Source organism: Sceloporus undulatus, chromosome 3 (assembly GCF_019175285.1).
Source record: "Sceloporus undulatus isolate JIND9_A2432 ecotype Alabama chromosome 3, SceUnd_v1.1, whole genome shotgun sequence".
Taxonomy (NCBI): Eukaryota; Metazoa; Chordata; class Lepidosauria; order Squamata; family Phrynosomatidae; genus Sceloporus; species Sceloporus undulatus.
Window position 1 is genome coordinate 150,170,052 of NC_056524.1, and position 22,634 is coordinate 150,192,685.

Sequence of the window (22,634 nt, forward strand, 5' to 3'; positions counted from 1 at the left end):
ATACCATGCAACTGCGGACAAGTCTACATAGTCTACACCAAGCACAGTGTGCAAACAAGAATCAAGGAACACGAGAGACATTGCAGACTGGGCCAGCCAGAAAAATCAGCAGTAGCAGAACATGCCACAAACCATCCTGGGCATAAAATACTGTTTGAAAATACTGAAATTCTGGACCATGCCAACCATTACCATGTCAGGATGCACAGGGAAGCCATTGAAATCCACAAACATCTGGATAATTTCAACTGGAAAGAAGAAATCCTTAAAGTAAACAAAATTTGGCTACCAGTCCTGAGGAAAAGCAAAATAAGGACTCAGCAAATGCAAATTGGAAACCATTCAGAGTCAGGGGCTTTCCCAGCAGATAATGATCACCAATTAGCAGACATTAATCTGCGTTTGCATTAGCCTCCCAGCCTGAGGCCAGCCATCAACACAGAACAATACACATGCAAATCACTCCTGCATTCCCAGGCTCACACAGTATATATACACCCAATTTTTCCAGGCAAAGCATTCTCTGAAGATGCCAGCCAGAAATGCTGGCGAAATGTCAGAAAGAAACTCTGCTAGAACATGGCCACATAGCCCGAAAAACCCATGAAAAACTATGTATCTAACATGTATGTTAGCTGTTTTGCCATAGCTTTTTACTGAGAAGGAACTAGTCTATGCTGAAATTGGCCTGAATTTAAACAAGCTAAATTGGAATCATAGAATCAGAGTTGGAAGAGACTGCAAGGGCTATCCAGTCCAACCCCCTGCCATTTAGGAAATCTAGATTGGAAATTGTTGGCACAGGAAATTGTTGCACACAAATGTGACGTTGGCTGATATCTGTAATGTTTTCAGAGGAGTTGATTTTTTCAATCAAATCTAGAACTTTGATTTAAATCTTTAGGGATATTCTTTCTTCTGCATCCTTGCCAGTTATGGTGGGAATTCCTGTAATGGCTTAGTGTGATAAAGTGTCTTAATTTATAGTTGAGTTCTTCCTTTTATGCCTTTTAAATTGAACCTTCATTTTCCTTCTTCCTTACTTTGCTTCTGACATTATAATTTGTAAGCATTTTGCAACCATTCATGCAGTGCCTGAAGCACACCTTGAATGCCTGAAGCTACTTGGTTTTAACTAGCATTTGCATTTCTTACATGCTATATTGGAAAAATAAATCTGCATTAGCTGTCACTTTATCATCTTGACAGCTTCTTAATCTGCACCTTCCTTCTGCCTCTATGGAGAATAAATAAATGAAATAACATGTTGTTGTACTTGTGAAATCATGTAATGATATCATTAGCATATTAGTGGAGTAGTTAGCAAAAAAATTACATAATGCATTATTTCTTTTTTACTAAAGAAACAATGAAATTTCTAAAGCTCACTAGGATTTGTTGGTGCTGTACTTGAACATTTTTCTTTTATTTAGAGTTTATTGCATTTCCTTTGAATATTTTTTCATGAGAATATTAATTAGTATACTAGGACAGTGTGGTTTTTTCTCTTTCTTTCCATGTGTTAATCTAGATAGGACACATACTATAAAGCATATATTTTTCAAGGGTTCATTTGCATCATGGGCTATGATACCAACAAAAAAATTCATCCGATGCCACAATGGCACAAATGTGCCAAGACCCTTCTGGTTTGCATCAGGTCAGAGTGGGCAAGTTATACTTCCATATGACTTTGGCATCTTGAAGTCTGAGTTCTGGGAACTTTGATCCTATTTTGGTGCAGATAGATTCAAGAGCATATGAGCTTTCTGAAAAAGGATGCAGAGCAATATGTACTTAGATACTTATAGTCATTTTTTATTGTTTCCTTTAGATTATATTCCTGAAGGTGGGGAGTGATTTTTTATTTTACTCTCTATAGTGCTTAAAATATTGCACATAAACATATAAATAATAAATTATAATCATCCTCCTCATCAAGGAAAGTCTGAAGTGTCTTTGCCATTTTGAGTTTCGAGTATGAATAGTCTTTTCCAAGTGATCTTTATTCTTATCAGAATGTAAATATATGTACAGTTTTTATTTATTTATTTATTTATTGAATAGATTTATATCCTTTTTTTGACCAGAGTCATCAAAGTGGCTTCCAGTATTTATAAAATACAACGGTTGCAGCAAGAAACAGTTGCAGCTAAAACACACGTGAAGACAGTGAACCTGAGCCACTTTGGGGCAGAAGCCAGCACCTGCTGTTTTTTCCTTGAGAACAGTTTTAGTCGGACCAGTAGAGATGAAATCTCCATAGAGCAGGCTTTAATGTTGTAAATGCTTGCACAGATTTGCCCCCCATACTCCTACCTTGTCACAGGTTAATGAGCTTCATTTGACCATGTGAATCTGGGGAGACTGTGTTACTGGAGCAGCCTGATACTGTCTTTGCCAGCTTTTCCTGCTCTACTTTTCAACTTCTGCAGGGCAGTTGGTTTCAGTTTGTCCAAAGGAAGTAGCCTATAAATAAAATACTCGTGGATAGTTTGGACACATCACAAACTGGAAGGGCAGAAAGATCTTTGGTGAAATAAGGTTATAACCAGTTAAGTAGGGCCAACTCTATGAGAATAGTATCATAGCAAGATAAGAAACTCTCAGGATCTGGGACATCATACTGTGGAGGATACTGGTTGTAGTATTCCTTCCTAGAGAGAGGTCTTGTCTCAGAATGGGCCGGGGGGGGGGGGGGGGGGGGAAGGAAGGAGAACAGGCTTAAAGAAGCCTGGCTAACCAGGATTGTACAGAAGCTCTGCCCATCTTGGATGCTAGATATAGCCCATGACTATTTTGTATCCACATGCTCCTACATCACTGGCAGGAGAAGCTGTAGGGCACTTATCCTTCATCTGAGGCTGATGGAAATGCTATTTCTTCAGGCTTGTATGTGAGAGGATGCTGAAGGTCAAGGATAGGCAGAGTGAGGATCTCGGGTTGCATGTGGCCCCCAAGGTTGTTTTGGCAGTCCTTAAACTCTCCAAGCTCCCCACTCCCCACTTATTTATTTAGAGTTTATACACTGCTCTTCTGTCAAAAAGGCTCTCAGAGCAGTTTGTTGTTGTTGCTGCTGCTGTTGTATGCTTTCAAGCATTTTGGCAAGATTTGCTGAGAAGGGATTTGCCTTTGCCTTCCTCTGAGGCTGAGAGAGTGTGACATACCTAGTATCAACCAGTGGGATTCCATAGCCAAATGAGGATTCAAACATATAAAATAACTGGAATAGGGCAAAAGGGAGCATTCCACCACCCCCGTTTGCAAATGGACCAGTATGTAAAAAATTCTTGTGGCCTAATGTTTCTGAGGTTTTCTTCAAGATTATCTTTTAAAATATGCAGACAAACAAACAAACCTAAGAGCAAAACCAGTGCCTCCCTGGCATTCGCAATGGAATGTTCTTCCCTTCCTTGTCTCTATTCTCTACCTTCTGTGCCACCAAAAACCAGCTCTAGTGGCGGCCCCAAAACTCCAGACCCAGCTTGGAGAGCACATGGGAGTTATAATGCAGGGGGAGTCAAGGAAGTAAAGTTTGTGAACTCCAAAGCAGCATTGATTTTGCCCTGAATTTTTTTTTTTTAAATATAATTTTGAAGAACCCTCTCTTCACAGTTCCACTAGATTTTGCCTGGGGAAGTTTTCCACTAAAAGGATGCAATCCTCTGTGCATATACTTCAGAATAAACTGCATTGAAGTTAGTGAAACAAGGGTAAAATTTGACAGCATCACATTTGTTGTAGCTTTGGTGTTCCAAAATAACCCATTAGCTAAATAGATGGCTAATGGGATACATGGGCAGTGAAGAGAAAATCAGTTTTATAGCAGGTAACAACAGGGTCTGTATACAGGTAACAGGCAAGGACATTGTAGCTGAAATTGAAAGACCTGCTAAGAAATCAGAATTTAAACTTGTTACTTACACCCTCCTTTTGAAACTAATTTCTTGAAAAAAGAAAAAAATGGCAACAGTAAAATGCAGTGCAAAAAATTAAATCAAAATTTATTATAATACATTTTCTATTTTACGGTATAAAACTGCAAGATGGTGTACAGTATATGAACAAAGGAGAAGCCATGTGTAAGTCTGCATATATGTGGTGCAGCTAAAGTGAAGTGCATAGTCTGGGGTTGTGGATTCTTGCTTGCTACAAAGCTGAGTAGCCTTGGGTAACTGTGAATGCGTGTACGGACGCACATGTATATGTGTAACTCATGTCAAAAGGCTAAAAAGCTGCTTTTAATAATCTGAAGGAAGGTAGAATGTGAGTATAAACCAAACTTTGGTGTAAGTGGTGCCTCTCCAAATTAAATGTAAAGGATTTTATGAATGGAGTTTATGAATTGTACAGTAACTTTACTTTAAGCAAAATAATGTATCCCAGTTGTTCATATTTATGATGAAAAATAGATGACATAAAATGATCCCCCCCCCAGTAGTTATTACTTGGTCTTTCATTGTGCAGTGTCTTGAAAATTCATAGCAATAGATGAGAATCTGCTGTTGCCAAAACAGTCTTGCCTTAAATGTTTTCTGTCACCAAGAGTCAAATACTGTTAAGTTCTGTCATGTTAGTGGACTTTTATAGCAGTAGCAAGCACCAGACTGCAGTGGTGATGGAGCGCAATGGTATGTTGACTTAAACTGCCATGAAATGCAGAGACAGTTGTATGCAATGCTGCAGAGGGAGCCATTTCTAGATGGAATGATTGGCCATATGCGCCCCCCTCATGGGACTGAAAGGAGCGGAAATATACCCTACTGCTAACTCTGCATGAAATTGCAGTGTTAGGGTGTAATGACCAGATGTTCCAATCTCAACAAACAGCTTGTTATGTGACTTCGCAAAAAATGCTGTTGCTTTGATCATGCACACCTTGAAAGAAAAAGTAATTGAATCTGGGCTGTCTTAAGTTCATCATCGTCAATAAACTTCCACTTGACCTTTCCCACCTGTTTTTGATACTTCTGTGAATATATTCTGACAAGCATATGTTTACTGTTTGAAATTTTACCCAGCTGATAAAGAAAGATCATGGTATTTTGTTGTAGCCAGTTAGACGTCAATATGCATGAACCTAGCAGAGTAAGTGGCTTGTAGCTGTGGCTGGGAAAGAGGCATGATCGTCACCATAAGAACAAACCAATAGTTAACATGTAAAATGTTCTGAAATGTTAACAGCACAAGATATTAAAAGAGCATTTACACACCCTGTTGCTCATTCTTGGTACTAAAGTCACTACTATGTTAATGTCTGTTGGTACTATGTTCATATTCCAAACATATTTCTGGGGCTGTAAGAATTCCAGATCAACAAGGATGGTGGTAGTTTGGTGCAGGAGGAGCCATCATCACAGCACATTTACAAGAGGGACAGGCAACAAACAGCGTACTGTATCTTCATTATTATTATTATTATTATTATTATTATTATTATTATTACGCTGTAGATTTGCACAGTGCTGTACATAAAACAATAAATATATAAGAGTAAACCTGCCTATGGCATACAATCTAAGAAATACTAGGATAATAACCTAATAGGAGCTGTTCTGTTCAAGGATTCAGGCAACCAGTGAAGAGCCATCACCATCACTTAATTTTCCTTTACCAGTGAACACTCAGTATTCTGTGACTAACTGAGGATGCTCAGCAGTCATTGGTTTCTTGAGGGGGATCTGGCCCCTTAGAAGAAAATTTTTATACATTAGGAAAACTAAGGGTTTGTCGGTCTTAGTGATACCTCCTTTTTGTTTCTTAGTAACCCTATTGGCAGCACCAGTTGTGACAGCACTAAAACACCTGGCTTTGCTGTTACAGGGAGTTACAGTATACAGTGGTGCCTCGGGTTACGAAATTAATTCGTAACGCGGCCGCTTTCGTAACCCGAAAAGCCTTCGTAAGCCGAATTGCCATAGGCGCTAATGGGGAAAAGCCGCGATTCCGTGCGAAAAAGCCGAAAAAAGCACCAAAAGTTTTTTCGTAACTCGAAAAAACATTCGTAACCCGAAACAATAATTCCCTATGGGATTTTTTCGTATCCCGAAAATTTCGTAACCTGGGTATTTCGTATCCCGAGGTACCACTGTATTTTGTATTCATTGTGTTGCTTGGTTGCAGCTGGTGAACTGCTGTATTGTTTCACCATTTACTACGTTCCCATAAAACATATTAAGTTCTTGACTTCAGGTACTATTCTTTTCCGTAGTCTTGGAGCATTAGAAATTCTAACACATCATCTGTGTGCCTAGAAGCATGAGATCTTAGAGAACAACCTCTTTGAAATTCAGTTTACTTTTCCATTCTTCTGAATATACCTTCTTATACATTTGGATGCAAATAACTGAGTGTGCTCTGTGACCATTCCAGTTTTCACATTTGCTGCTTAGGAATATACCACAGGAATCTGCTTTTCACTGCATCAAAGCCTTAGAACCATTTGGTCCGATATTGTCAGTTCTGACTGGCAACAATGGTTCTTCAGGGTTCCAGGCAGAATTCGTCCTTCACTCTTATTTGAAAATCCATGATATTAGCTTCTAATCCAAACATTACCCAGGAGTGATCTTGCTTTCGCATCCAAAATAGACAAGATTGTGTGTTTTCAGCATGGATGGCACCGAAATGCTACTTGGGAAGGCTAGGATGTAGAAGAAAATGTTTATGAAGACAATATGCTGCTAATTTGAGTGTCTCAGTACATCTTACACTATGAGAAAGAAAACATTTAACTTCAAATAATCTCTCATAAACAGTAGAAATTATGCTGTCATAGTAACAATGGCTTTTCATTTAAAATGCAAAGTTTTCATATAAATCTGCAGTTACACTGTTTTGTGCAGCCTTTGTCCAGATGGTATAGTAAAAGAAAAGCTCCATGCAATTTGTGTTACTGGAGTTTTACATGGGTCTGTAAATTGGAAAAAAAATAGAATTATTCACACATAATTTAATGTCAGTAGATGTTTTTGCTTTAAAATTAAAAAATAAAACATATTGGTTTGCTTATATATTTGTCCATTTAGTATGATGACAGTCTTTTTTTTTAACACAGTAACCTTTTAACATAACATGAAAGTAAATTGCTGAGTGAAATATTGCAAGCATGGAGAATGAAGGCAATTGCTAGGAATGGATTCTCTTTGGATAGCATTGGGTGGAATTTTTCTGCCATTTTTGGTTGAAATAGTCTACTATTAATGAAATACTGCTTACTCATGGCTTTGTATTTAACAAAGCTGAAAAATTTCTCAGTGCAAAGGAATCATGTTATCTGTCTTGTCAGTTCCGTTGAATTATCTGCACACCAAAACACTTACTGTTTTCAAAAGAAGTGGAGCTCTGGGCTAAGTTTACTTTTGAATACCTGCTCACTTACTGAATCTTTTTGCACATCACAGCTACCGTATCTTTAATGTTGATGTGAAATGGGAAAGTTATTATTTATTTAATTCACTATTATGAAACAGTTATAACTGGCATTTAGGCCTGTTACAGACTGCCAAAATAAAGCTGCTTGGGGTCTCTTTGGAGGTATGCTATTTAAATGATGCATGCATCCTAAGAATCCGGAAGCTGCACCAAAGCTGCCCTCCAGTGCTTAGGAATGGAGTGTGGCTTTGGCGCGACCTCCGGACTCTTAGGACCCATGCGTCATTTAAACAGCATACCTCCAAAGAGACCCCAAGCAGCTTTATTTTGGCAGTCTGTAACAGGCCTTAGTTCTATGGTAATGTGATATAGCCCCTAACTTAGTCAGTAGGGTAGTAACTGTATTTGGGAGAATGTATGTTATCAAGTTGGTTGATTCTTCCTGGCCAGACATAAGAGTTTACCATTGTTTCATTGTGACACTTCAACTTTTTCTCTGTAGTACTGTACTACTGTATTCTGTTTTCCCATTTTAAATGAAACTTTAATATGGAGTAATATTTTATGAGGGATGTTTTCTGGAAGCTGTATTACAACCTAATCTACTACTTTAACACCATTCAGGTATGGGCGTTTTTCATATAAAAATCTGCAGAATTGCTTTAAATAATCTACCAGATAAGATACTATATATATTACTGTATATACTCAACTATAAGTTGATAAATTTATGCCCCAAAATTGACCCTAAAATCTGAGTCGACATATATACGAGTCAATAACTAGTACTGCTCCACTCTTGGTGCCTCGAGGCATGTGTTTTTCTGTGTGTGTGTGCGCCTTTTCTTCCCATGGGAGAAACTCCCCATTTAACACCACTTGTTTCTCTTCCCAGTCTGATTTGCAAGCCTCTTCTTCCAACAGAAAAAAACACCTAATTTAACACCACTTGCTTCCCTCTCCAGTCTGATTTGCAAGCCTTCTCTTCCCATGGAAGAAACACCTCATTTAACACCACTTGCTTCCCATCACAATCCGATGTTAAAACCTCTCCTCCAGCATCTGGGAAGTGTTAGGCGGGCGGGAGAGGTCCAGAGAAGGAGAAGGAGGTGTGGATGTGGTATTTTCTGCTTTCCATCCTTCGTTATAGCCCCCTAGGTTTTACCCTTGACTTATCCACGGGTTCATATAAAAATCCATGATTTTGACCCCGAAACCTTCCCTCGACTTATACATGAGGTCAACTTGTACACAAGTATATACGGTATTAAAGTACAGTAAAGTCCTTAGGAGGCCTCATTTTATATATCACAGCAAAAATGTTTCTTATCTTTCCATTCGTCTTAAAAACAAGAATAGGGCTTAACCTTAAAATGGAGAAAAATCTATTTTTGTATCAAAATGTGAAGGAAAGAGAACAAGTTGTAGTCTGTTCTGCAATGCTGCTGCTACAGTTAGTATCTGAATGCAAAGATAAACTTCTGTTCCAGTGTCTGTCTTCAAAGAAAATAGACTTTACATTTTTCCTTGCCCAGTAGACACCACAGTCTAGCTAAATGTAGAATTCATAATGTAGAATTATGTGCTCAGTGTGTATATCCAGTTTCATTCCAATGTCATAGTGTTCAAGAGAGTTTCAGTGTTACAAAGAAGTGATGAAGCAAGTAAAATGCCTGGTTTGCCTGACCAATAGTAGAAAGAATAGGTTTGGGCCACAGTAGAACGGGCCCTATTGCTATGCATCTTCTCATCCTTCTTTTTATAGAAATCTTGTTGAAATGATTATAGTAGCAGTACTTGCAGCTGGTTTTGTTGCCTAATAATATCTGTGCATTTTCTTCCATTTAGTTTCTCTGTTGTTTCAGTGACAAATTTTGCTTAAAATAATTCCAGCGTCTTTTTAATTTTGATGATTCAGAACCATTGTGTCCTCAGAGAACTTAGGATGGGTTTGTTTTATTTTGTTGTTTTCTAATTCTTTATTTATCAGTTGATTATTTAACAACCTTAGAGCCTGGCTTCATTGAAGATTCTACTTCATTGAAGTATTGGTCCACATTTTTGTGGATTTGTTGCTTTTTTATCATCTGTTGACAATGTTCGTAGCCTTTCCTAAGCTGCATCAGTCTGTTTGATCCTTCCAACAACCTAAAGATTTTCATAATTTCAAGTTCACCTGCTTGTAAGTGAATGCAAAAGTTTGATTGAACTAATTATTGTATTGTTTTTAAAATTTGAAGGGTTGCCTATTTTATGTTTGATATGTTTTCATTTTATAACAAATGCAAAAATATAATAATGAAAATATGATTCTAAACATTCCAAAACATATTCTGTCTTTCCCCTCCCATTGTTTTTATCTGTAGTGGTTGATCCAGTCCCCTTACAAAGCTGCAACATTTTTTGGATGCATTGGAAAAGATAAATTTGGTGAGATTTTAAAGAAGAAAGCTGAGGAAGCTCATGTGGATGCTCATTACTACGAGCAGAGTGAAGAACCAACTGGAACCTGTGCTGCCTGCATCACAAGTGATAACAGGTCCAGTACTTTTCCTCTTGAGAAGTTATCTTTTCAGAATATTAAAACAGAAAATAGGAAATTAATCATTTGCTTTAGACTATGGCAGAGATTTGCAACCATATTTTGTAGGCTGCATTCATAAGTGGCTAGAGTCCCACTTCCTCCCTGTTTATTCTTTCAAAGATCTCTTCAGTTTGCTGTTGATCCTCATCTTTTACCAGTGTGCCCCCCCTGGGTTTTTTGCAAAAAATCCACTATTTTACTGTGTCTTTCTAATTTGTGTTGCAGGAAAGCTGGGTTCTTAAAACTCTTGATGATAGCATTAGTGGGAACTTCTTGAAAGCTTGTATAAATGGTTGAGAGATGTAGGGCCCAAACAGATAGGCTGAAAAAGCCGTCTTCCGCATGGCTTGGAGCATGGCCATTGGATGACTCCCACCTGCAAGACACATGAAGCCATGCTGAAGTTGTTTCCGGGGTGCACAAACCTGGCCCAAAAAGGAGCAGATTTTTTTATAATGGTGACTCCCCCCCTCCCCATTATCATCATGCAAAGCTATATTTTCCTGAACCATATTTTAGCCATATTACCCCTCTTCCCATCTCCTCTCGCATGCACAAGAGTAGTTGCTTGTAAACATTTTTGTTCATATTTAAGCTAACTGGAGTTTTTCATTACATCAAGTAAAAACTAACTGCAGTTGATTTGAGTATTCTCCAGCTAAAGAACATTCAGCCTGCTGACAACCAGAGTGTGTCTGTTCTGCTTCACTGCATGGATTCACCACAAACAGCATGGGGTCTTTTTTGACCAGATACATTACTTTGTCTGGAATGAAACAGTACCCCGGGTCAAAAAACAGTAGATTTGTTAAGACATTTTTCTGATGCAGCCATTTTTTGTTTGTAGAAAAAAAGGCTCCAATTTAGGGACATTGCTTATTACTGTTTAGGTAACAATACTCTGGTTGTGAGTAGAATACCTACAAGGTAAGTTTGGTTCTCTGTTGATTAACTGGCAAAATGTGAGTCTGGGGGACTAAAATGTTCTGTTCGAGTTCATGGGGATTACAAACCAAGATGAAAAACACAAGTAATACACCCCATGTACCTAAGCCATTTCTCTCATAATTGCAGAGGAAGTTAGGGAAAAGTTAGGAAAAACCAATGACTATAATGGTTTTGCAAGAACAAGATGGAGCAGGAAAAAAACTTCAGCTGTCAAAAGGAAAAAAAAAGTATTTTCCAGTCTGAAACCAACATTCATTGAAAGTTAATCTTGTTTCAACTCTTTCAACAACAGTTATCCTCATTTCAATAGAAGCTACTGAGAGAGGGGATAGGCACAGTTTCAAAACAGAAGTATCATATGAAAGGAAATAGATTGTGATCTTTGCTGTTGTTAGTAAAAGCTATTTATTGATTCTGTATCATCCTGTTTTTCAAGGAGAGTAGTAATCTCCAAAGGGTTTTCAAAATATTTTCTACATTACCTGTGCTAGTACAATTTTGAGTACTTTTCACAATTGTAGCTGTTCCCTATATCAAACTGTGTTTCTTCTAATTAAATAAATGAACAACAGGAGTAGACACCTTTAGTTATCCCAACTGACAAGTACAATCAGATTATTCTATTCTATACAAGGGAATGATCCAGAACTAGCCATGCTAATTGCAGTTTTAGAACCATTTCAAGTAGTGTTGTTCAGTATAGCAACTGAGATATTTGACTAATGGCATTCTTATATGTTAGAATTAACATTCTAATAGGTGGTTAGAACCACTGCATAGTTTGGTGTTTCAGACGGATCTCATCTGTAATAATTGCAGAAATCATATTTTTTATGATAATTAAGATTATGTTTCCCAGTTCATACAGAGGTCAGGTAGAATGATCCATTTACCCCCAGCATTTTGACAGAATAAATCTACCCCCATCAGTTCTATTATTGCCTTATAGATTATCTTGGTTAAATTAACTCTATAGGTATAATGATCAATTGTCGATTTCTATTTTTTAAAAAAAGAACATTTAAATGCCCCATTCTTTTTAAACCATTAATTTATATTTAGCCTGGAAAAAAATTAAACAGTAAATTTCCACATTTTATTCCCTTTTCTAAGTAAAATTTTGTATTTATTTGACTGCAGTTCTCTTTTATTTGATAGACAGACTGAAGACGTTGTTTATTTTTTCATAGATCTCTAAGATTCATCAATCAGGGCCTCCTATAAAACATAAGAATTCTGAGATCAGGAATTTGTTTCAATTAATGGTACTGACAAAAAAAGTATCTAGTACAACAAATACAAGTCACATGCTGATGGCAAAATTACAGTTGCATTAGAAATGGGATGAAAAGGGTTAAAATAAAAAAAATATATGAAAGGTTACTGGGTAAAATATTGCACCAACAATAATAATGACAGCTACAACAACGGATCACGTTTACATTCCCCTCCTATTTACTTCAAGAAGTTGCAGTGGATCTTTTGTGCTCACTATATAGAGCTCACTATATAGAGCTCACTAGGAGTTCCCGCCATTGGTTTTACGTGAATGTGGGACAAAACTTTCACTTGTCTGTCTCTGTGTTCATACATATAACATCACACTCATATGTCTTGTTTGTGTTAACATGGACATAAACAGTTCAAAGGCTTGTGTAAGGCTTGCTATGATATTTCAGAACCATTGCCATAGGCATTGTACTGCTAGTGGTATAAAACTAGAATTAGGAACTTTATGTCCAAGTTAGGAGAAAAGTCACTTTTCATACTGAGGAAAAGTACATGTCAGCTTTCCAGTTGTTAATCGTAAAATATTTTTTGTTGATAGTAGCTTAGATCCACTTGGCAGTCGCAACTAGAATACATTCATTGAATCAGGGGGAACTTGCTAAACACACATATAAGTTCCTTGATTCAGTGGGTCTCCTCTAGCTAGCACTCACTGTTACATTTTATGAAACAAATTAATTTCCTGTTAAGACTTGGGTCCCATCTCGTGTGTGTGTGTGTGTGTGTGTGTGTATAAATCCAAATTACCTCTGGTCCTGAGCATTTCAGATAACGGATACTCAACCTGTACTATGTAACCACTCTGTCCTTGCCAAGAGTGATTCTGAACACTTGGTCTTATTCAGCCTTTTGGCTGGAAAAGGAAAGAATACAGTAGTTTTATACGGCTTAGAAACCCCTTTGCGGTTCCTCTTTCTTGTCTTCCTTCCCTTCCAGCAGTAGAGATACACTTTCTTTCCCACATTCTTTCGCCTACCTCAGTACCCTTTCTCTCTCCTTATTTACAGACTTTCCTTTCTATGTTCTTATTCCCTTTCCTCCACCCCCACAGTCCCAAGGCTCTTTCCCTTTTTCTGATCTTTCTTGTTCTTTCCTGGAGTTCACTCCCCTTTCCCCTAAGTCCACTCTCTTCCCCTTTACCAGGTAGCAGGACTTCTCTCTCTCTCTCTCTCTCTCTCTCTCTCCCTCTCTCTTTCTCTTAGCTGTTTGAAGAGTTTGGGGATGCTGCAACCAGAAGTTGAAGTTGTACCTGCAAGTTGCTTTCCCTTCACCTTGCAGGTTCTTTCATCCCAGGCAGAGCTGCCCCCAGGTCCTTTGGAGAACTTGAATAGGTCTAGTGTGACTATAACTTTGTTTCCTGCTTAGAAAAATGACTTAACTGAAGATAGAGTAACGACATGCTGCAAACTGACTGAAACAAATTAAAATTAATTAATCCATTTGAAATCAAATCACCCTCAGGTGCATTGCATTAGGTTGTATGATAAGTTTGTGTGTATAACACATAGACAAGCACTCTTTTTTTCTTAGTGCAGAGAGCAGGGATAGAATAAGGCTTCTTGGGGGCTGAAAATTAAAAATGAATTTTTCTTTTCTTTCAACATGGAAGTTCACTGAGTTGTACAGGAAAGGAAACTTCCCTCTTGGGTTCTTCCCATAAGCTATTTGAGGGTTTGAGTACACAAATTCCCTCTTCTTCCTTACTCAACCCCCAAATGACACTTCCACCATTTCATATATTCTGGGGATAAACAGGCCATTGTTTGAGATAGCTAGTTTTTATTCTTATTTATCAATTTTTATGCCTTAGTATACCTTGAGAAGAGATCCAGTGTGGTATAGTGGTTTGAATGTTGGCCTACAACTCTGGGAGACCAGAGTGTGAATCCCCACCTGCCCATGGAAACCCACTGGGTGACTTTGGGCAAGTCACACTCCCTCTGCCTCAGAAGGCAATGAACAAATCCTACCAAGAAAACTTGGTGATCACTTCACCTTAGGTCAGAAACAACTTGAAGACATACAACAACACATGCCTTGAGAACCTCTTCAGTATGTAGATACCATTACTTTATTTTGATGTATCTGTATTTTGCTTCCACACTGACAAATACTCAGCAACCTGAGTTGACTGTTACAGTGAATCCAACACATTGGAAAGAATCTGCCCCTCCTGTTTCTCACAGATTACCAACCTGGTAATAGTGGAATAGGTTACCTGGAGATTTATAATACATAGTTTTGAGATTGGGGGCAGACAGTAATTTACTGTGTGTGCCAGAACAGCAGCTGTCTTCAGTGCAATGTGGACATGGCAGGATCAAAATAGAAGGTGTTGATATTTGCATTCTGAGACTTCTGAATTACTTCATTGAAGATTGGTGGAAAAATCACAGTTGCTCCAGGAGATTGAATGATAACATTTATTTTATTTTGTCATTTTAGGTCTCTTGTTGCTAACCTAGCTGCTGCTAATTGTTATAAAAAGGAAAAACATCTTGATGTGGAGAAGAACTGGAAGTTGGTGGAACGGGCCAAAGTTTATTACATTGCAGTAAGTTTGATTATCCTTGTAAAATAAAAAATAAAAACTTTATTTATATACTGCCTTTCCGGGTTGATCAAAGCGATAAAACACTAACTTTTATCCAGTATTTAATATGCAAATCACATCAGGTGCAAAACAAATCTCTGGAAAGATCAAGAAAAGACCCAGACTCTTATGTTGCTCTGTGCCTTGACTAATTTACACTAGTTCTGAAACACAGTTAAAGTGGGGCACAGGAATATATTTTGAACCACATTCATCTTTTGAGCTTTTAACAATACACCATATTTGCATTTAATATTTTCAGCCAACTTGTTGATATGAAGGATGTGCAGATTATAGAGAACTCAGTATTAGCATGATTATTTACTGCAAACAGTTGCTTGTGAATCTCTTAAATACTATTTATTACTTCTTAAATATCTTGTGAAATAATCTTGTGTAGTTGAATGCACTAAAAGATGCAGGGTTGCCGTCATGACCAAATTTTTTTTTCTTTTGATAGCATTGCTGAGGAAAATAATTGATTCTGCCTCTTTTTTCACATAATAGAAAAACCAGATTGATATATTTATATAGACAGCATCCTGGAGAATTTTAAATTATGGAATTTGTGCTTTCCTAGCTGTGATACTGGTAAGGTTAATCACAATTAGGTAGTAGAGAAGTTGTCTACGATAGGTTAAAATGTGTAATGTGTGTATAATACATGGATTCTGTATCACAGCTGCTGCCACCCTGTTACCTACACACTGTGGAAACAGCTGGGGAGATGTATACAAATGACTATTCAGGAGGAACAAATTTATTTTTAAGTGTTACTGACTTTATTTGGTATTAAAATCCTGCAGTCTAGTATTGTGGGCTCTTGTAAATTTTGAATGATTGCTGCTGATCCTTGTGTGTGGCTAGAGCTTCCCTATTTAACTGTCACACAAATACCCTACAAAGATCTTAACAAAGCACAAAACATCAACTATCTCTGCCTCACCTTTGAAATATCTTTTCAGAATATGTATTTCCTCAGCAGTTTGTTCATTTTTAATCTTATCCCACTAGCCTACTTTTAATTTCATAATAAATACATCTTGGTTTGTTCTAAATGAGTCACTTGGAGTCCACTAAAATGGACTGAGCTAAAAAGTTGTATTTTAATCCTTTCACACAATTTGTTGTGACAATATCGATTTGCTGTTGAATGGACCTTCTTGAAGTCATGACTAGAAATAAGAAAATTATTGCTTTCTAGACGAGTCCAGTAATTTAAGAATAATCTAGAAAGCAATAATTTGTTTATTTCTAGCCATAGTTTCAAGGAGATCCAAGGACTGTTGGACTAGGATACTGGGAGACCAGGATTTGAATCCTTGCTCAACCATGGAAACCAACTCTCAGCCTGAAAAGAAGGCAAGGACAATCCCCTCTGAAGTAATTCCACCAAGAAAACCCTGTGATGAGGTCCCCATAAGTCAGAAATGACTTGAAGACATACCACAACAAGGTGACTTTATTTTAGCATAAAATAAATTTTAATGGTATCACATTCCAAAGATGTAGTTTAATACAAAAATTATTGAGGTATATTGGATTTCCACTGTAACGATTGGAATTCCACCAACTCCATATTGGAACCTCACATTAGAACCCACTATAAACATTCTCCTAAGTCAATGTCAGAGTATTATGCTCAAAAGACCCCAACCACAGCAGGTGGTAGTGACCAGATGACAGTGACCACTGTAACTAAACTTGCCACGTTCAGCAAAGAAGAGTGACTAGTCCACTGATGTTTAGGTAAAAACAAGACTTAAAGCTTTTCACTTGGGCCAGAGTGAAATGGAGCAGTGATGGAGCAGATTGATTCTCCTGGAATTCATTGGCAAAGCAATTCATATTTAAAAACGTCAACATTGCTTTAAAAGAACAGCAGAGCTGAGGTTGATCTTATTAGATGTTTCTTGCTTAGATATGTTTGTCAGTTGGCTCCTCTCTTTATACTATTTTTAGTAATGCAGAGATATATGCCACTTACTGTGAAATAGTAAATTCATTCAAAAATGTAATCATGTCAGCCAATTTTAACCAGCATAGTAAGTTCAGCAGAACGATGTATGAATCCTAATAAAGAAAACACAATTTCAGCAAAATGTTATGCACCTGCAATTATATTTGGATCTTAAGCAACATCTTAAGCTTCCTCTGCCCCCTTACTAATGTCTACTTCATTGTAGGCTAGGTCTTTGTGCATCTAATGTCATAAGTAATTAAGACAGATAAAAAGGCAGACAGATGTCTCCTGACATCAGATGTTAGTCCCGTATATGTCTATATGCAATATTGACTTTTTGCTGCATTATACGCCTGAAGAACATTTGACGTTCCATGACAGTGCCACTGTGCAGCTAAATGAGGGGGAAATGGTAGAAATGATAGCAAAAACCACTCCAAAAAGCTGTTTGAACCTAAAAAATCTTATATCAACAGGCAGTTATTGTTGATTATTCAACTTTATTTGTCCATATTGATTCTTCATCTTTATCTGTCTACCCACTTGTGCAGAGCTTGTTGGAGCACCTTGCATAGGACAGTGAATAGTATTTTGGTGGGAGCCACTGCTCCTACTACTGCACAGTCAGAAGACATAGCTTATGCTATTTCTACTCAATTTCCCTTTCTTTGCTGAGCAGCAACAATAGGACAATTTTCTTTCTTCTGGAGGTTTTCCTCAGGGCTTTGAGTTCACCTTTGTTGAATTTTTTTTCAACTTTGTTTTAATCTTTGTGTGTTTTGGATACCTCTTGTGTGCTTTGGGCTTATGCCCTCTTAAGCCTTTGTTTTAGAAGTACATGTGGAGGATCTTTCCAATTAAATGTAATTTCTAGTGGGGTTTTTTCCTACCTAGGAGAGTAGCACATGGTAAGTCATAAAGGCTGATGGATCTGAGATTCAAAATCAACCACTTCATCACCTCGTCTTCTTTTTCCTTGAGTCTTGTCTTGTAACATCACATGCTTAACTGGAACCATACATTGTGGAATGGAGTCTACTACTCCATTGTTTCATGTCTTATAGTAGTCAAACTTCTGTTTCAGTACCAGACTCAGTATCAGTGCAGTTCACAGCTGTGTTCAGACTTAAACTTCCAAATCAGTGGAAATCAATGACAGTGGACAAGCCAAAGAAGGTGAAGTCTAAGCATTATTTTCCAATCTCAATAGATGCTGAACCCAAAGGAAAAAGAGGAAAAATCAGAGACACAAGCTGGCATCTACAATGTCAGTGTCAATAATTTTGGAGCCAGCTAGATAGGGTATATAAATCACTTCCATTGGTACAGTCCCCATAGGCAGGCTTGCCTTCCGTGGCTTTGAGCTTATGCGGAAGGCCAGCCCTGGCAGAAATAATGGGGTGCGTACCCGTGCCGCATGCTCCATAGTTTTCTATGAGGCTTGAGTATACACTCTTTTCTCCATACACGGTGTGTGTGTGTGTGTCCGTGTCCAGAACGGATCCCCTGCATATGGGGAGAGCAGACTGTAATTCTGTCAGTACCTCCATTATCTCCTCTTCTACTGTCACCTGAAAGGCATGCAATCATACTGGGAAAAGTACAATTGATGCCGTAGCAGCAGTTGTTGCATGTCATGCTATGTCCTGCCATTTTCTCAGAGGATGAAATTCAGGAGCTGTCTGGTCCTACTAGAGGTTTGTTGACTTCCTGTCCCTCATGCCAGGAATTACCACACTGCTAAACATGTCCCCACTTCCATATTGGGATGTAATATCAGATTTCTGTTTTTCTGGTTATTATAATCACCTTTCTGCTTATTATCTTTTGAAACACACATGGAAGGACCCTCCTATGAGTATTTCTTCTGCTTTCTGAATGTAGGATATTGGCTATCTATGTAGATTAGATTGTGCTTCATTCCACTATACTGCCCGAGATCATCCATAGTATCTGGGCTGTAAGACAAGGGATTGGTATTGGTGTAGTTATTGCCATTGCCAGCCCAGTTAGAAGCCAATATGATGTGCAATCAGCTCTCTGTTTTTGCCTCTCCTGGGCACCAAGCATGGTGAAATTGTTTCCCACATACTCCTTTTAGTTTCTCTTTCAGATGTAGCTTCTTCAGGCCTATTTCATCTCTGCATTTGACCCACTTCGAGACTTCCCAAAGAAGGGGCTCACCATTCCAAGGTCTATTCAATGACACCTCCTTTTGTGGTTGGATCCATTTGAAACTTTGAGCAGCAGGCATTTTTTCATCCATCAACCACAGGCTTTTATCACAATGAAATGTGCACTTGGTTGGATAGTGAGTGCACTTAAATGACTACATGGTACAGGGTCCATGTTAATCGAAGGAGAAGATCTTTTACATCTATGCTCTGGAACATCTAGCAGTAGAGACTCATTTGATATTCTTTTAAGGGGCAGGGTAGTGCAGGTCAATACCAACAACATTGCAGTCAAGTACTACCTGAAAAAGCAAAGTGGCACTCAATCCCAAACCCTCTTTTGTCTCACAATCCAGCTTTGAACCAGTGCCCAAAAGGACATATCAATTGATGCCATTCATCTTCTCAGAGAGGAAAATGTCCTGGCAGACACCCTCATCGGGATATGATCACCTTACAAATTTACTCTAGGAAGTCATACCATAATTTGACAGTAACAATTGAAAGTTCCCTCTCTCATTCCCACCAAATGAAGATCTGTCAGTGACAAGATCATAAGAAGAAGCTGAGCAAGGTAGCTGGGCAGATTATTACGAACGAAAGCAATCCCTGCAGTCCAGTTGGTAGAGGCAAACTACCATTATCTTGAACTGAAATAAAGTAGCAACCAGTCACCAGAAATAGTATTAATGGATGCTCAGCAGGCAGTCTGCTGGCATTTAGGAGGACAGCCTGGGGTTCTGTCACCAGTGGCTTCCTCTTCCTTTGCTAAAAAATATTGACAGGGGAAGGAGAGAAGAGTCTTTGTTTTGCTTCTTAATATTTGCTTTAAAATCATTTTAATGACAAAAATTGATACTTTATGAAGAATGGTAAAGATTGGATGGGGAAACCTTGCATGAGGCAATTCTGATACCACTGCAGGGGGGCCCAGACCCTCCGGAGTAATTTTGGGAAGGGCAACTGGACTTCTATGGGGAAGCGGGAGCAGAAAATCTCCATTGAATCCAGCCCAACCAATTCATCATCTCTTGAAAAAAAAAAAAGGAGATCTGTCCACTTGGCAAACATTGCTCCTAGCTTTTCCCAGTAATCGGCATACAAGAAACGTCTTTACATTTAAATGTTCGCTGTTAACAGTATCAATAAAATTCAGGATAAATTATCAGATTCTTTTCTTCAACCTCTGTAAAATTCCTTTTGCTAACTGTTTAGAGAGCCATGGACAGTGGTCCTCTCATCATGTGCTTTGAGAAAAGAATGTATTATTAGAGCACTTACAGAGCCAGTCTAGCTGCCAGAGCCCAGCAACAGCAGCAGTGCCATTTTTCACAAAGAAAATGTTGAACAAGAGCCAAATGTTTGGTGGCAGAGTCTGTTGCTAGGAAATCAAGGTCCTGAGGCGATTAATGACAATGCAAGCAATAACAAGAAGGCAGAATTACAGATTTAAAAGAGGGAAAAAGTGGTTGGTGTTATAATTACCCAAAGAAATCTGTACTCATTAAATAGGCTGTTTTTATGATTGACTTTAATTGGAGGTTAGTGCAGATATTTAGCTCCTTTCCCACCCCTTTAAACACATCCATGCACATAATCTGTAGAACTGCAGGCTTGTTTTTCTAAGCATTGCAACGAGTTTGCCCTGTAATTTGATCCCCACTGACAGATGCATTTTCTATGCTGCCATTTTGAATTAACCTATTGTGCAACAATTTTCCTCAGCTCTTTTGAATAAAACATCAAGACTTATTACCTCAGATGGATTTGATAGAGTAAAAGAATGTACTTTCAAATGAAGAATGCTGTTTGCAGAGAGTTCGGCACTTTGAACTCTGCTGACAAGCCCCAATAATTTGTGGTGTGTGATTTAAAATGAGGGATGGAGAGCCGTAGTTGTCTAAGTTGAGAATGGAATTTTTATGTTGGAAGTTTTCTGTTGAGAAACTGTCCTACAAGTAATAAGATTTCTTACATGTATGTTTCTGAGATTTTTTCAATACTAAAGCCCAATTATTAACATTATTTTACAGTTATTTAGATTATTTCTCTTCATATTAGTTTTGAAAAAGATGATCTTGCATCGAATATTCTCCACCTACAGCTATTTTTTTAGAATTAAAAAAATGGTTTTAATGCTCTATGATGAATTAGAAATAGGGGTTTTTCCCCCTCCTGCATCTTGTCTGTTCTGCACCCCAGCCCCTTCATTAAATCACTTGTTTGTATTGCTACACAGTGGGTGATTCTACACCTTGTTAGTGGCAGCAAAAAAGATATGACAACCCATGCAGACTTATGGGAAAAGACAAAATAGCAGAATTCTCCAGATGTTTAATAAAATTCTGAAACAATAGAGCCTCTACAAATTCTGTCCAACCATACTGGCATGTTGCTAATCAGATGCCAGTGCCAAGCTGTCGGCTTTGTTAAATACCCAGATTCCCTGAGGCAAGAAGACAGCTGCTATAACTACTATGAAATTTGGTAGCTCAATCTATTTTTGCTACCCTTGGGCTAGCAAACTGCAGTTAATTTAGACCACCCCAATACATACACTTCAGGGATTATTTTTTTCCAAAGCGTTTGTAATTAAAATGATAAAACATCATTATTACTCTGAAGTTGGTTATGTACAATTTTGCATTTGACAGATACCTACAGAGATGAACACAGCATGTAATTGGCATAATGATTTCCTAAGTTTTATTCTTTTACATGTGCGCGCGCGCTCACACACGTATTCCTTGCACATGTAGGGAGGTAGAAGCATAGGCTTATTTTATTAGGGAGGTAATGAAATTCAGATCTGTTGGTAATTAGTTGTTCTAACTCCATAACTTGTTTTTATACAAAACACTGGATGACTGAAAGAGGATACACTTCAGCCATACTGCTAGGCAGAGGAAATCTCACTGCATAAATCCATGTTCATAAAGACTCTGCTTACAAATGCTGTAGCAGAGTTCTGGAAGGTTGTGTTCCTTGTTATCATGGGTCAAACACAGTTTGTGTGGCACAAAAATGCTAATACTATATTTTATGCCTTTGTTTTGTTTTAACACACTATTTGAATGTAAATGTCAAAGGAAATCTTTGTACAGGTACAACAGAAGGGAATTGGAACCTTGAAGGAAATTCCCATTGTTGCCCTTGTCAAGCCAGATTACATAATAAATGTATGAAAACATAGAGGAGTTGGTCAAGGTAATGCTATCTGTATAAGGCAGGGGTAGGCAACCTGCGGCCCGTGGGCCGGATGCGGCCCGGCAAGGCCTTGGAGACGCTCCCGGCCTGGTCCTGCCACCGATTGCCACCGGGGCCTTGGGGGGCAATGTCTATAGAAGCCTCAGAAAACAGAATTTATTTAACATTTTTTAAAAATCAGCAATTTTTTTCACATGTCCTCCATTTTTTTTTAAAAAAGTATCTTCCATTTGAAAATTTTGTCCTACATTTGTCCTGGTTTATTTTATATTTTATTTATTATTTAATTATTTATTTTTGTTTTGCCGCCGCACACCCCCCCCCCCGTTGTCTGAGGGACAGCAACCCGGCCCCCGGCTCAAAAAGGTTGCCTACCCCTGGTATAAGGTTTAACACTTGTTTTCCCCAAATCACAAAAATATGCCTGCCTGCTCAGTTGGAAGCAACCCTTATTTGTCACAAGGACAAACAGTGTCTATTTACATTGCACATTGGGGACAC

At 38.2% G+C, this 22,634-nt stretch overlaps 1 protein-coding gene across 1 annotated transcript in view; it reads left to right on the top strand.

Annotated features, from left to right (window-relative positions):
- The first annotated feature begins 5,070 nt into the window (after positions 1-5,070).
- ADK (adenosine kinase) overlaps positions 5,071-22,634 on the top strand; it is a 115,184-nt gene continuing 97,620 nt past the window's right edge. The window contains exons 1-3 of the mRNA XM_042458443.1: positions 5,071-5,088; positions 9,741-9,913; positions 14,642-14,750. Coding sequence (XP_042314377.1) covers positions 5,071-5,088; positions 9,741-9,913; positions 14,642-14,750 — 300 coding nt within the window. The remainder of the gene's footprint in view (positions 5,089-9,740; positions 9,914-14,641; positions 14,751-22,634) is intronic.